Source organism: Ostrinia nubilalis, chromosome 7, assembly GCF_963855985.1.
Source record: "Ostrinia nubilalis chromosome 7, ilOstNubi1.1, whole genome shotgun sequence".
Lineage (NCBI taxonomy): Eukaryota > Metazoa > Arthropoda > Insecta > Lepidoptera > Crambidae > Ostrinia > Ostrinia nubilalis.
This window is the reverse complement of record NC_087094.1, coordinates 8,929,044-8,944,643: the sequence shown is the minus strand read 5'-3', so window position 1 is coordinate 8,944,643 and position 15,600 is coordinate 8,929,044. Positions and strand designations below refer to the sequence as shown.

The 15,600-nt window shown below is 34.2% G+C and overlaps 2 protein-coding genes across 2 annotated transcripts; one reads left to right on the top strand and one right to left on the bottom strand.

Annotated features, from left to right (window-relative positions):
• Positions 1-102: 102 nt before the first annotated feature.
• Positions 103-1,576, bottom strand: LOC135073206 (exosome complex component RRP43-like). The gene is made up of 5 exons (XM_063967294.1): positions 1,414-1,576; positions 1,170-1,344; positions 799-1,093; positions 580-709; positions 103-361 (listed from the first exon to the last, which is right to left on the bottom strand). The coding sequence occupies exons 1-5, from the start codon at positions 1,428-1,430 to the stop codon at positions 124-126; spliced, it is 855 nt and encodes a 284-aa protein (XP_063823364.1). The 5' UTR covers positions 1,431-1,576; the 3' UTR covers positions 103-123.
• Positions 1,577-1,870: 294 nt separating this feature from the next.
• LOC135073207 (large ribosomal subunit protein eL31) lies at positions 1,871-3,985 on the top strand. Its single transcript, XM_063967295.1, has 3 exons — positions 1,871-1,979; positions 2,120-2,349; positions 3,817-3,985. The coding sequence occupies exons 2-3, from the start codon at positions 2,126-2,128 to the stop codon at positions 3,965-3,967; spliced, it is 375 nt and encodes a 124-aa protein (XP_063823365.1). The 5' UTR covers positions 1,871-1,979; positions 2,120-2,125; the 3' UTR covers positions 3,968-3,985.
• Positions 3,986-15,600: the final 11,615 nt, after the last annotated feature.

Sequence of the window (15,600 nt, the reverse complement as noted above, 5' to 3'; positions counted from 1 at the left end):
CTGGTTAAGCTCAATCACTTGGTTGTCTTTCCAGAGAGTAGGTATTATTTTAGATTTTAGCTGATTAACAGTGGGATAAAAGTTCTAATAAAAACACCACTGTGTACTGAAGTAGTTTCTCCTTTATTTATTAGACAGACTTTCTTCATTGCTTATACATGAATTTATAACATTTTCTACTAGATTAGCCTTTTCTTTAGCAATCTTTAATATTTCTTCCTGATTTTCCATTAAAAGATGACTGCCACCAAATGTATGATTCCCACATAACAGCCCTTTATTCACACATACAGTTAAGTTTGCACCAGCTCCTCCACACATTTCTTCTTCATATGATGAGGGATCTGTTAGTAGTATATTCCTGAAAAAATAATATTTAATTACATTTAATAGCTCCTCTCTTACTCTAGATACTCTCAAAATAATAAAGAGAAATTAATGGTTGTAGCTATAATGGACACAAATCGCTGCTCAAATCCTTAATTGCCTGTAAGAATTTGTGACACTGAGAGGGCTAATATACCAAGCTTACATGGTTTTAATAAAATAAATTTATTTTAATAAAGATGTGCTTCATACTTCTCTTGGAGTTTGTAAACAGCAAAACTTGTGGCAACAGGCATTCCGTGAACCTTAAGTGGTGTTCTAACAGTTGAGTCAACTTTAATGTCTTCTGTCTCAGCATCGTAAGTGACAGCTGGTAAGCTTACTGAAATTCAAAATAATGGTTTAGTAAAGTATGAAAAACTAAAGGAAACATGTTCTAAAAAATGTATAATAATAAATTATTGTACTTACATGTTCTTAAGCTGGCCATAAGTGCTATAATGCTCGTATCCACTAAACTTCCATCATTGTCCAAGCAAACTATATCACAATACACTACCCAGGCCAATTTATCAGGAACAATACATAAATCTTTTAAATCTACACATTTTGAATTGACAAATATATCTGAGAGCATATAACTTTGGACCTGTGCATGATCAGAAGGAGGGCCTGGTCTGTATTTAGACGAGCAAAGCGGTGGAAGCTCTACATTTGTTACTAGGAAACCTAATTCAGGCTCTTCTGCCTTTGGTGCAGCCAGTTCCTAAAATAAAGCATAATATTATAATGTTTATCTAGAAGTATATTACTAACTACGAATACTTTAACTTTAAACATACTAATTGAATACCGCACACTACAGTCGTGTTCCCACATTTAACCACTGCTGATGCTTCGGCACATTTCAGAGAATTCACGTTTACTTTGATGTTTCGCTGTTCATGAAACTTCCTTCCATCTGGCCGAATTTCTCTTGAAATATAGTCGGTGAAATACTTCACCGGATGTATTAATCTGCAAATATTAATAGGAATCAGTACCAACAATCAATTTCTCTATTACCTATAAAGATTTAAGACTTACTTGTAAATTTCAGCCATGATAATCAATTGAAATTGATAACCAATTAGAATAGCATTTATTTGAACTGTAAAATTCGAGTATTTGTTGTTTATTTAAATTTTTGTTAGAAACTGGAGTTTTTGTACACAGAAACCTAACCTCACTTTTACGATTTTGACATTGACATTACGTACTGCATTGACTTTTTTTTAATGAACCAAAGATAATATAACACCATAATAAAGCAAGCGCTCTCTGAATGAATGTGCTAACTGAATGTGCTACTAAAGAAAGCTAAGCGGAGCAGAGACAAGACATGTAAATATATTTAAAGAAATTCTATGGTTGAAGAAACACGTTTTGTCTCCGTTCATGTCGTCCTTGCATTGCTGGAATTCAATTCTCGGAATTCTAAATAAAATGTATTACAATAAAAATTGAACGAAAGAGGTCGTATACGAAATTTCCCACACCCTACAGATGTGAATATAGTTTTATGAATGAATGCTTCTCGATTCTGACATCTGACAGTGACGTAAAGAATTTGACATTTCTTTTTGTGTCGGTTTTCGTAGACGAAACCCAAGGTGTGTTATTTTTCTGAAAATATCTGAATTAATCCGTGTAATATTCGACATAACTGTGAATTTTATTTGAAATATAAATGTGAATTTATCAAGTACACCCGAAGCTTAGCTTATTTTAACTCTCGCGCTGGTAATTTCAGATCACAATGGCTAAACCGAAGGGAGAGAGGAAAGGTAAATCCGCGATCAACGAAGTTGTAACGCGAGAATACACAGTGAATCTTCATAAAAGGCTCCATGGAGTTGGTTTTAAGAAACGCGCTCCACGAGCAATCAAAGAGATCCGCAAGTTCGCCGAAAAACAAATGGGAACCCCTGATGTCCGAGTAGACACTCGGCTAAACAAGTACCTCTGGTCCAAGGGTGTAAGGTAAATGCTCATTAAGTTTTACTATAAAAGTCTGAGATCAATTACATTATTGTTATTAGACAAACAAATGAAACAGTTTCTGAATAACCTAAAATATCATTGTGTTTTGAGGTTATGTTGTTGTTCTAAAACTGCCTAGACCTCTGTCCTAAGAAACTACTTTGAACTGGCATTCATGTTTTGTAATTTCTAAAAGCTAGTGCAAGGATATTCATAATTAATATACTCTGCATTGAGTTATATTGATTACTGTTTATATTTGGTTAGTCAGTTGTTATTATTCTACCAACTAGTTTTCCAAAGACATTTTAGTTGCTTATCGCCTAATCTCTGTATGAATACAAAATTATTGTATGTTTTACAGTTACTGTGTAAAAATATTGTAAATAACTTTTTAAGTCATAGAAGTTGAGTTTCTATGATTTTGATTGACTAAATTGCTATATTAGTAACTCCTGTCAGTTCTCAACCATGATATTTTACTGATTCTATCATCTAATAACTTTTTATTTATAAATTCATCTTTTTTGATTATCATGGTAGGAAAATTCCAATTGGTTGATCCTAAATGCCAATAGGTCAAAACTATAATAGTACGAGAGCCCACGACCAAAACCATGTGTCATAGCAATACGGCAAAAACCCTATAAAATCGTTAGATTGTATGATTCTGAACCTGACTAGGTGTGTAGTAACGGTCGAAAGTGTAGCAACTGAGTGGGAGGCCATTTCTGCTGTGTCAAAAAAAAAAGACAGTTGGTATTATAGCAATACGTCTGATAGTGAAAATGTACATAGATTTTATAATTGTATTACGAAAAAGTTTGTTTTCAGACATTTTGCGCGTAGCATATAGCTTGTGCGCATTTTTGAAAATGTCAACAAATTTAGCCGACCTGTATCATAGCAATACGGATAATTATTTTTTTTAACTTTTCGTATTGCTGCCATGATTACCAAAAACCTGTTTTCAGACACTTTAAGTGTATCAAAAAGTTGTATGATAGAGAAGGTGCTACACTTAATTTGTCTGATATAAATTTTTTGCACATGTGGACAACTTATTTTATCATGTCCAACAATTTTCAGACATATTGCTATGATACCGATCGGTAAAATTTGTTAACATTTTCAAAACGGTCTCAAAATTTAATGCGTTCACATTTCCGTCTGAAAATTGTTTTGTTCGCATCAAATAACCAAAATTTACTAATAAAAAAGATTTTCAGACGTATTGCTATGAGACATTTTTTTTGTCTCATTTTTAATTTTTTTAAGTGATACTTGTAATAATTTTTCTATACTATTATATGCATAATAATTTTTCTATAGTTAGGACTAGGTACCTAGTATTGGTAGTTTATTAATTATGCATGCATTATTTTAGAATATATCCCGTTAGTTCTGTGGTGTCTTTCAAATGTACATTTGAGTGTTCGCTGAGCATATTTTGTATTTGTTTTTCAGAAACGTCCCATTCCGTGTCAGAGTCCGCCTTTCACGCAGACGCAATGATGACGAAGACTCAGCACACAAACTGTTCACATTGGTGACGTACGTCCCAGTGGCCTCCATCAAGGGTTTGCAGACAGAGAATGTTGACGCTAGCCAAGAATAAACAATAAGTTTAGCATAATTTCTGACTTTTATTTACCACTGATAAATTCTTATTTTAATCAGAGTATGATAATTATGTAGACTTGCTTAGTAGAGTTCACGAGTATGAGTTATACAAAACTCAAAAGAACTATGTAGGCCTTTTAAATTAAATTTATAAATGTAAAAGGGTTTCAATACAAACCCAACTTTTAGAGACATCCAGTGATGGACTAGGGATATAAAAAGATCTACATACTACCATACCTAAAGTACCTACCTACTTATTATTTTTAACACTTGTACCCGGAGCACGAATAAATATAGTTTTCGTTACAGTTGCTAAGGACAAAATACGATTACGAGAGTTATTCGTGCTCAGGGTACCTATTATTTTCTAATTAGGATGAAATGTAACTGACTCAAGTCAAGGCTCTACATTTTGGTTAGGTTTTTTAAAGTCCTTTCATTTGTTGCAAATAAAAGGACTTTAAAAAACCTAGCACGAAGAATAACCTTCTCTCGTCCAATTTAAAACTGGGAGATAAGTAGCTAGTGCATAGTGGTGGGCGGAGAGCCGTATACTTTTCCGGTCATCATTGAGACTAGATCAGTCTGAAGTAAGGTACCTAGTTCTTTTTAATGGCTACCTATGTCTAAATTGTATATTGACTGCCGCCGCCAAGGAGTAACCGACCGTACCGGACCGACATTTTTAAACTAATAAAAGAAAAAGATTTAGTTTTTAATAAAGTTAGAAAAATACGTTATACGACGTTGTAATTTGTTATCGAACCCAAAAAATCGTAAGTAAATAATATTATGATCACAATCAACAATTTTTTTATTAATTCTTTTAATGCCTTATCATAATATTAGTCTAGTATGTACATTATGTAAAACTAAAGCATTCTCGGCTAACTTTCGGGCTAAACAGAAAAAATAATTTGGCGCCGATTTTGTACCTATTCGAAATAGCACTAATTTATAAATAACTAGTAAACGTAATATCGGAAAAAAAGTAATCTGATAGGTACTTAGTAGGTAATTACGCTCATCTACCTAGATGATATTTTGGTACATCTTTTCTACGAGTTTCGTGCCGACACAGTATCCCTGTTGATAAAGCTAATGTCCTAACCGTATCCCATTTATATGGCTGGACGTGTAGTAAGTGGCTCATCTAAATCCAAGGGATTGAGTAATCAGCAGTTCCAATCTGATGAAGTCAGGATAGCGTGAAGACGACGGGCATTACTTCGTAGAGGAAATGAGCTCCCGTATAACCCACTATTGGCGTACATTAGGGCAGGTGACCCGGTTTTGGCCATTTTAAGAATTTTGTAGACTTTGAGGCTATATCATTTTACAGTTTTTGTTATCACGGACATATTTCTTGTAAAAAGTGATTAAATATTTATAAATCTAGCCTAAGGATACATTTTTTTTCATAATGATTCAATAGAAAAATAGTTCTGTAGAAAAGAAATAAAAATGGGAATTTGTGCCAGTTTTGGCCAGATTTACCCCATTTCTGGCCACAGTAATGTGCCAGTTTTGGCCATCAAAATTTATCAAAAATAAAAAGCAGATAATTCAAAGTAATAAAACGTTTATTTGAAAATCGCATATTTTACGACCATCAGTCTTTATTTAGAGAAAAATAGCTAACATAATATTAACGAAAAATATGAAATATAATATCTCAGCTTGAATTAAAATAACAATTAAGGAGATCAACATTAACACATTACGAGGTAGATATCTAAAATATTATAATAATGACCAGTCTTGATAAGTTTTCTTATATTTTATCACTACGTATGATGCAGTGTTTGTTTAAAATTAAATAACAATTTTGCAACCTATCTTTGCAATAAAGTAAACAATTATACTTCTTATTATAAAAATATAACACTTTAAGTTGTATTTGCTTCGTAAATTTAAGTTTATGCTTAGATTCATATCAATATATTTCTAAATCACAAAAAATATATATTAATACTTAATCATATTGTAGGTAGGTAAGCAGTCTTTAATTTAAGTTATTAACTTATATTTTAAGATTTTATAAATAAATGTTGGGCAAAAACTTTTCCATCTCAGTAACTTTAAAGAATCCTCTGTTATTTACTTTAATAGGTGACTTTATAATTTCCACAATATCATTAATTCCATACCAAATTTTATCAGTTTTTTCTGGCCATCGGAATGTATTATTTGTAGATAACACCATTGTGCTAATTTCATAACATCCTTTATCTTTGTTCTCAACTCTTCCAGGAAAATATTCTCCTTCATACTTAACAATGACGTTTGATCCTGATTTTAAGTTTTCATCGCACATTTTATTGTTTCCTAGCGCCAACTCTGATTCGGAACTTGTATCATCAGTCTCAGAACGTTTTCTTTTTCGTTTTAGATCTTTTTTTGGCATTTTGTTTTCTTTTATCACTTTTTCAGCATTTGAATCGCTACCATCACCATCATCACTACTTTCTTCAGAAGATGCGATTATTCTACACAATTTCTTCTTCATCTCTTTATTTCCTGGTTTATTTTTTTTCTTAGATAGTTTTTCTGTTTTTTCTTTTTCAGCTGCCTTCATAATATCCCGCCATTTATTCGACGTGATAACGGAAGGGACATATATTGCTTTTCTAGTATTTTTTGGTATTACTTTTCCTGGGTACAAAACACAATCTTTCACTAAATCTCTAGCTGTTTGAAGGGCAATTATTGCAGGGGGTTTAGCTGTAAGGCAGGTATTGTAGGGGTTGTCTTTGTTTTGTGAGTCTAGAACATCTGTATCAGAATAGCTAGAAGATGGACCTGGTTCTTCTGCTGTGATATCCTTTTGATTATATATTTTTAAATCCTTTGAAGATGTGGTTTTAATTAGTGTGTTTTTCACTTGATCAGAATGTAAAGAGTCTTGAACAATGATAGCAGGATAGACGGAAGATGGACCTGGCCCTTCTGATGGCTCTTTTGCTGCAAGAGAAGTACTGGAGGAGCTATCTTCGTTTTCAATGTCAGTTAAGTCATCAATGTACTCTTGGTTCCTTGATATATTATCATCCCTGATAAGCGATGGTGAAGGAGTTTCTCTGACGGCATTTTCAATATCATGAGATGTCAAGGTGGGCTGTGACATTGTAGCAGTAGTATCATTTTTGAAAGCTAGCCATATGTCATATAACATTGATGCCTCCTTGTTGCCTTCCCAGTCTTTACCAGAATTAAATGTAGTATAAAAGTCTTTCAGTATGTTTGGGACGATTTTACTTTCCAGGTAGGGCAGGTGACCCGGTTTTGGCCATTTTAAGAATTTTTTAGACTTTGAGGCTATATCATTTTACAGTTTTTGTTATCATGGACTTATTTCTTGTAAAAAGTGATTAAGTATATTTAGATCTAGCCTAAGAATAATTTTTTTTTCATAATGATTCAATGGAAAAATAATCCTGTAGAAAAGAAAAATAAATGGGAATTTGTGCCATTTTTGGCCAGCTTTACCCCATTTCTGGCCACAGTCATGTGCCAGTTCTGGCCATCAAAATTCATAAAAAAAAAACAAAAACTACTCGACGGATTTTAACGAAACTTGGTACAATTATTTTTCATACTCTTGTCAGGTTATAGTATACTTAGGAATTCACACGGGAACAGGAATTAGCGGGAAAATCCTTTTGTATGAAAAATCTAAACCGCTTAAGTTAGACGCTTAAAATTTGGCATGTAGGTACCTTAGTAAACTTAAAGCTTAGTTACAACAAGTAATTCCCGAAATTCCCACGGGAGCGGGAATTAGCGGGAAAATGCTTTTGTATGAAAAATCTAAACTGCTTAAGTTAGACGCTTGAAATTTGGTATGTAGGTACCTTAGTAAACTTAAAGCTTAGTTACAACAAGGAATTCCCGAAATTCCCACGGGAACGGGAATTAGCGGGAAAATGCTTTTGTATGAAAAATCTAAACTGCTTAAGTTAGACGCTTGAAATTTGGTATGTAGGTACCTTAGTAAACTTAAAGCTTAGTTACAACAAGGAATTCCCGAAATTCCCACGGGAGCGGGAATTAGCGGGAAAATGCTTTTGTATGAAAAATCTAAACTGCTTAAGTTAGACGCTTGAAATTTGGTATGTAGGTACCTTAGTAAACTTAAAGCTTAGTTACAAGGAATTCGCGAAATTCCCACGGGAACGGGAATTCGCGGGAAAATCCTTTTGTATGAAAAATCTAAACCGCTTAACCTTAGTAAACTTAAAGCTTAGTTACAACAAGTAATTCCCGAAATTCCCACGGGAGCGGGAATTAGCGGGAAAATCCTTTTGTATGAAAAATCTAAACCGCTTAAGTTAGACGCTTGAAATTTTGCATGCAGGTACCTTAGTAAACTTAAAGCTTAGTTACAACAGGATATTGCAAAATTCCCACGGGAACGGGAGTTAGCGGGAAAAAACATTTGTACGAATAAATCTAAACCGCGTAAGATAGATGAAGGGGGTAAAACGGGATCCACGCGTACGAAGTCGTGGGCGGCCGCTAGTATGAAATATAATATCTCAGCTTGAATTGAAATTACAATTAAGGAGATCAACATTAACCTATAGTATAAGTTTATGCGGTTAGTACTGGAACAATTTTCTTTTCACAACACCGATTTTTTTAGTATTTGGTTTCGATGGAGGCATTATAATTTATAATCGTAACTCTGAAAATGAATCGATTACTTATATCAAAATAGCTAAGTAATTAAATTGAAAAAACACGATAAAAACTAAATGGCCAAAAGTGGGGTTCTTCGTGCACCACTTTTGGCCAGTCATGTGGCCAAAGATGGGAAAATTCATTTATTCTGGCTCCATTAGTGGCCACCTCTCATAAACCCACTTAATAAACAAATAGCGATAAAATATCATTAGTACCACTTAGACAGTGTATTCTTTATTAAGGATTAACATAAACATTTAAAAAAATAAGAAGGATTTAGAAAATAATGATTGTTTACTCACCCGCTCGCCTTAGCCTTTTTGCTAAGACTTAAAACAATTATCGCTTCTCAAAAAAGAATGACTTGTTGGATTGAAGTGAAGCTTGACACATCAAAGCTGTTAACGCTATCAGTGTTGCTAATATTAGATATTTTTATTCCCGTAAACCATAGAGTAATATATTAGTTTTTGCCTTAGTTATAACGATTTGAAGTTCTAAATGGCCACAAAGGGGTCGGTGGCCACAACCGGGTCACTTGCCCTATGAAATGTAGCTGAATTCAGAAATAGCAACTTCGTGTCGGTTTTCAATAGTTTTTGGATCTCTATCTTTTATAATTCTCTTGTAATTAACAAAGTCAGCACCAAATGGAAATAAACCACATGTCTGAAATCCTGCTTGCACATTTTTTGCAAACTTATCTTTTTTATCAAGAAGTAAACTTTGCAGAGCAGATGGCAAAGTAAATTTTGTGATTTCTTGGCCATCGTTTTCAATGCGCCACTTTTTGACCATCTGACGCCAATTCTGTTTCAATGGGTAAAATACAGCAACGTCCAAAGGTTGCAACATATGAGTTGTATTTGGGACAAGAGCAATAACTATAATGCCATTTTCCCTACACAATTCGCTAAGATGCATAGTCAGATGGGACTTGTGGCCGTCAAGAAACAAAATTATTGGTAATTCAATTTCTTTTTCTTTCAGGTAAGGAATGAATACGTTTGCCACATATTCATAGAAAGATTCGCCCGTCATCTATCCTTTATCGGTTTTACCAACTCTCCATCCATTTGGTGCATTGTCAAGAACTTCAGAACTCATTCTTTTGTATTTGTAAATAGTTAAAGGAGGTGCATATTCGCCAGCAGCATTGACAGTAAATAAAGTAGTTATATTTTCTTTATCGCTGTTTTTTGATGTATCGTAAACATGTTGTCCCTTTTCAGCTAACACAAGAGATCCTTTTGGAGCTAGAAAAAAAGCTGTTTCATCACAGTTCCACACTCTCGCAGGATTTTCTAGAATCTTTAAATTTTCATCACCGAGCAATGAAGAAATTTCTTGGAACCAGTTCCGAATTTTCTCTTCAGTTATTAAGGCACGAGCTTTATTAATATACTCGGCATGTTTTTGGCTCAAATCAGGATGTCTCGCCATAAATCCATCGAACCAGGATCTTGAAGGTCTATCATTTATAAAAGGTGTAGCAATTTGGCTCTTCACAACAATTTTCTTAACAGAATCCAGTAAACCTTCCTTGTTGATAGGAAATCCAGCGCGAGCGCAATCTTTGATCCATATGACAAGTTCGTTTTCTATTTGTCTTCCAAGAACTGACTGGGGCCCTACATGTCCAGAAGTTTCAGGTGCTTTTCCAGAAATTTTGTGACGCAAAGTCGTTCGAGGTACGTTAAAATCTCTACTAGCAGTGGCAACGGGCATCCCATTCTTTATTGCGTTCAACGCTAATGTTATTTTATCCGGTGAGTACCGGAAAAATTTCCTTTTCACGACACCGATTTTGATTTTAGTGTTTGGTTTCGATGGAGGCATTATAATCGTAACTCTGAAAATGAATAGATTACTTATAACAAAATAGCTAAGTAATTAAGTTGAAAAATCACGATAAAAACTAAATGGCCAAAAGTGGGGTTCTATGTGCACCACTTTTGGCCATTCATGTGGCCAAAGATGGGAAAATTCATTTATTTTGGATCCATTAGTGGCCACCTCTCATAATCTCACTTAATAAACAAATAGCGATAAAATATCATTAGTACCACTTAGACAGTGTATTCTTTATGAAGGATTAACATAAACATTTAAAAAAATAAGAAGGGTTTATAAAATAATGATTAATTACTCACCCGCTCGCCTTACTATTTTTGCTAAGACTTAAAACAATTTGATGCTCGTCAAAAATAATGACTTGTTGGATTGAAGTGAAGTTTGACACATCAAAGCTGTCAACGCTATCAGTGTTGGGAATATTAGATATTTTTATTCCCGTAAACCATAGAGTAATATATTTGTCGTTGCCTTAGTTATAACGATTTGAAGTTCTATATGGCCACAAAGGGGTCGGTGGCCACAACCGGGTCACTTGCCCTACTACTGCTATACAATCAAACGCCGAGTGACCCACCTCTTTATCTAATTTAAGTACCCACGCACCTACATACTATTTATGAAAGCTTGTCTATTTGGTAGTTCTAAGAAATACCTACTATAGCGATTAAATAACAGGGTTGCTTACGCTGTATGTAGATACTAGCTTTTGCCCGCGGCTTCACCCGCGTGAAGTTTAGTTTGTCACAGATCGTCATAAATTTTAGCCTATATGTTATTCTGGGTTATAAACAATAATACTGTAAAGTTTCATCAAAATCCGTTCTGTAGTTTTTGCGTGAAAGAGTAACAAACATCCAGTCATCCACACAAACTTTCGCATTTATATTATTAGTAGGATTACAGCCACAATAGATTGGTTATTGTAAATGTTTGGTTTCGAAATAAAAATATTAGATAAAAATAATTTTGTCCTATTTTGGCGATAGGCTGGTAGCATAGGCGTATGAAGCCACAATGGCTGCAGGCGACGTCGCATTATGCCGACGCCCGTCAAGTGTCAACCGTTTCAGTTGTGAATTTGTCGACAAATTATTATAACTAACGTGCATGTTTGCTTATTAAAATTACAACCATTATGGCATAGATTTAATATTTCCATTGTTGGCCATGATGCCATTTAAACGTGCATGGCCTAACTAAAGTTACAGGCTATCAAGCGACAAAGTAGGACAAACATGAGTAAACATTCGAAATAGTGAAGAATACTAAAGAGAAAACAACTTAGGTACTAGGTATATATGAAGCATTGGCCTACTGACTCTACCTTGTTATTTGTGAAAACGAATTAAACACCTTTTCATAAGTTACCTACCTATATTACATTATTGCGCATAGTTATGAACGGATAGATGTTAACTCGTATTAATTGCATAGTGGTCTTAGTACATAACATAGCAGATTATGTCACCGTGTAAACCTATTTGAGTCTTTACACGGCTGTCTCGCAGCGCGTCGCTAACTTAACGGATGTCACCCTGTTGCAGGATGTGGCAGAGAGGTGTAGGTGCGCCCGTCAGCCGCAACGCTAAGCCTGCGGTTCAGTTCCATTAGCACGGCTAAACCCATTACTGAAGACATCTTGTGCCGCCATCTCTGTGTACTTGCTATTTGACTACAAATAACGAGACGTGAGGATTGGATAATATTTATCTATCTATACTTCTATACGAAATTATAAAGTTGGAGTTTGTTTTTCTCAGGAACTACTGGTTGCTTTTGAAAAATATTTTTGTTGGATACCTCATTTACCGAGAAAGGCTTTAGGCTTATAACATCACGCTGCGACCAATAGGCGCGAAGCAGGAATAAAAAAAACGGGAAAAAATATTCAAACTATTTTCACGCGTGGGAAGTCGCTGGCACAGCTAGTAAGGCTATAAGGCTAACTAGCATTTAGATGACAGCTATTGGTGAGGTGATTTACATCGTTTAAATCAGTCAAGAAGATGGGCCAGTCCATGAATGTAGACAACATCGGTATACCTACCTATCACACCCTAAATCTGGTGAAATGTTTAGGGGCGTAGACTAAGTCAGTTTGTTACCTAATGCCTCTTAATGTTCTTACGCTGCAGGCGCCTTGCAAAAGAACTGAATGAGGCTTCGTATAAGGCACTGACAAATCGATGTCCTGAGACGGTCACTTAATGGAATTAGTTCCTAAACCACATTCGTTGTTAATGTCCAGATTAATTACCACGTAATCCTAGAATTTGCTCAAGTTGCGGTCGGTACTACATTAGCGTTTCGCGGTAAGTACTTAATACCGTAATACTTCAATGATAGACTTGCGTTAATTTAATTACATATAAAGTAATTACAGGACATGCTACCTTCGTGCTTCTAAAACACATACGTTTACTCATGTTACTAGAACTTAGAAAAGATTTTTCTAAGTAGTATTTCTTAAATAGGTAACTTATGTAGGAGTTTAAATTACGTGTTTCAGTTTTTTTGAGTGTTGTCCTAGGCATGTTTCTGAAATTGATTTCTTTCTAGTGTAGGTAACAGGTAACTGTACCACTAGTACGAAAAACTTTCGAGTTCAAGACGAGGACGAATATTTGTACGTTTCGAGTTCGAACTCGAAACGTTCATTCTTGTTTTACGAAGGATCGTACTCGTTAGCTTAACTTTCTAATTTCTTTCGTCGGCACGCAAGGCCAAGAAGCTTCTTTCGACGAGTCATAGAGTATTTTACAAGTATTTTTTTATTTAACATGGAATGGTGTGTTCCGTCCGAAACATGCTGCGTTATTTTAAGATGTTGTTATTAAATTTAAAAAAATAAGTTACAAAGATGAATAATGCTCATAACGCCTCATTAATTGTTTATACGTTTTTGTGTTATTGTTTGTTTAATATGTAAGTATTTAAAACCATTATTATTTATTACCAATCAATATTTATATTGTTGGGTAAACAAATTTCGGAACATCTTTCGTCTTGTTAATGTAGCTGGCAAGCAAAGCGGCGTTATGAATAAATTTAAGTTGCTATAGAAACAATGTTCTGTTGATTGTCACTTGTGTCATAGAAAATAAAAAGAGCTATCCATTGTGTATTCCTACTGTTGTAATAAATTAATTTCGTGGACAAATCTATCTTCTATTTTTCTACTGTAAAATCACACTCAGCCACACGCTCACACACGTCTGACAGTGACAAGACAAGGGATTTTTCTTGTTTTGATGTATTTTCTAACCTCTTAGAATGTTATTAGAAGTCGTAATAAAATAATTTGAATATAAAGCTATGTTTTAAAGTAAATAAAGACCATATTAACGATGTTAACATGATGAGACATCGGTAAGTAAATTAAATTAGCAAGTGAAAAGATTTTTTAGTTAAATCATGTAGTTAAATATGTATATTGTAATTCTATCTTGTTTTAGATTTTATGGAATGGAGAAGATTTAACAGCTAGAAATTAACAAAAATCCTGCAAGAGCATCGAGATCTCACTTTTGGCGAGTGGAAGTCCAAAGGCAAAGTGCAGCGGTTTGCAGTTCTTAGCCTCACTTTTTTGGACCTAACAAGACAGGAAAAGAATAGTCAAAGGCATGGACCTATAAAAAAAGGCGGACGGAACTCGCGCTACAACAAAACTGTGACGCAAAATTTTGGCGTTTGTCTATTGTGTGAGTGAATTTAGGGATGCCATGTTAGCCAAAACATTTTACCCATTTATTTTAAGAAAAACATAGATCGGCAGATGTTACTTGGAAATGTAGACAGAATTATTCCGTACCATTTTATAAGGATGAAAGGTGTATGCGTTGAGGTAGGCGCGAAATTTTCAATGTTCAAATTTTCTTACATTGTTTGCAAGTCAGTGTGTCAGGGTATGTACATAATGTTGATTAAAAATGATTCACGCAGTTACAAATTACGAATCTTGTGTACATTATAATCATAATCTTATGCATCATCAATATATTATTATTATCTCTGATAGATTTTTTTTAACATACAACCTTACACTGACTTGCAATCAATGTAAGAAAATTTGAATTTCGCAGTTCCACATTTTTGGGAAGGATCAAATTTGCCCATGAAAATATATCCCATTAAAACACAATTATTATGATAAATTATTTTATTTCCATAGTATGCGTAATACATAACTAAAAAGTCCTAAAATCATTATTAATTTCCCATATTTCGGGTAATTTTCCCACGTAAATAACTGAGAACACTGGTCTTTGACGTATTATTTTTTCGAGTGAATGACGTTTGATTTCAATTAATTTCAATATTTTAATGTCGGGAAATAAGTGATTGGATTATTATTTTGCCTGTGAAATGTGATTCCTTAATTTTTGTTTGTTCGAACAGAACGGTTTTTACACAATTTCATCACACAAGACATGTCGTATTCGTGTTGTTTTTTCGCTGCTTAAATGTGTCAACTGTGTGAAGTTTGCACTCGAAGTGGTGTAACAGGGTGTGAATGTGTGCGTGCCGGCCTGTACGTACAGGCAAGCTGGTGTATCCTAATGTCACAGTATTTTGTTGATGAGAATCCGTCCGACTTTTTTTATAGGTCCATGGTCAAAGGTATGTTGATTGCAATAATTGAATCTTTATTATTTAAGTAGGTACTTACCTATGCATTCTCTAGACAAACTGAAATGTTATGCCCTTTCATATTGATTGTTAGGATGGCAAGTTAAATTAGTATTTAGTTAACATTACTTTTTCTTTTACAGAGGAAACCCGAGTAGCCAGATGATAATATATGAAACCATGAGCAGCCAGCCATTGAAACTCTCAGCAATTTGAATAACAATTTTGATTATTACCAATCATGTATCATACCTATTAATAGAAAATTAAAACTGTTAGGTACCTATGTTTTAATTGAAATTCAAAATATTGTTTAATGTTTTATAAGTATTTATTAAATAAATTGTCACACATATATTTTGTTTTAATCCCATTAATGTCTATTTGCCCGCAAGTGTTGATGGTATTTCTTAAGTGTGCCCAGGAACCTTAGTCCTATTACTTATTCTGTGC

Excerpts from the sequence above, each read along its gene's own strand:
- LOC135073206 (XM_063967294.1), bottom strand. Across the intron at positions 1,094-1,169 it reads TAGTGTGCGGTATTCAATTA|GAACTGGCTGCACCAAAGGC; the intron begins GTATGTTTAAAG and ends GCTTTATTTTAG. Across the intron at positions 362-579 it reads GTTTACAAACTCCAAGAGAA|GAATATACTACTAACAGATC; the intron begins GTATGAAGCACA and ends TTATTTTTTCAG.
- LOC135073207 (XM_063967295.1), top strand. The coding sequence starts at position 2,126 with ATGGCTAAACCGAAGGGAGAGAGGAAAGGTAAATCCGCGATCAACGAA. Across the intron at positions 2,350-3,816 it reads CTCTGGTCCAAGGGTGTAAG|AAACGTCCCATTCCGTGTCA; the intron begins GTAAATGCTCAT and ends TTTGTTTTTCAG.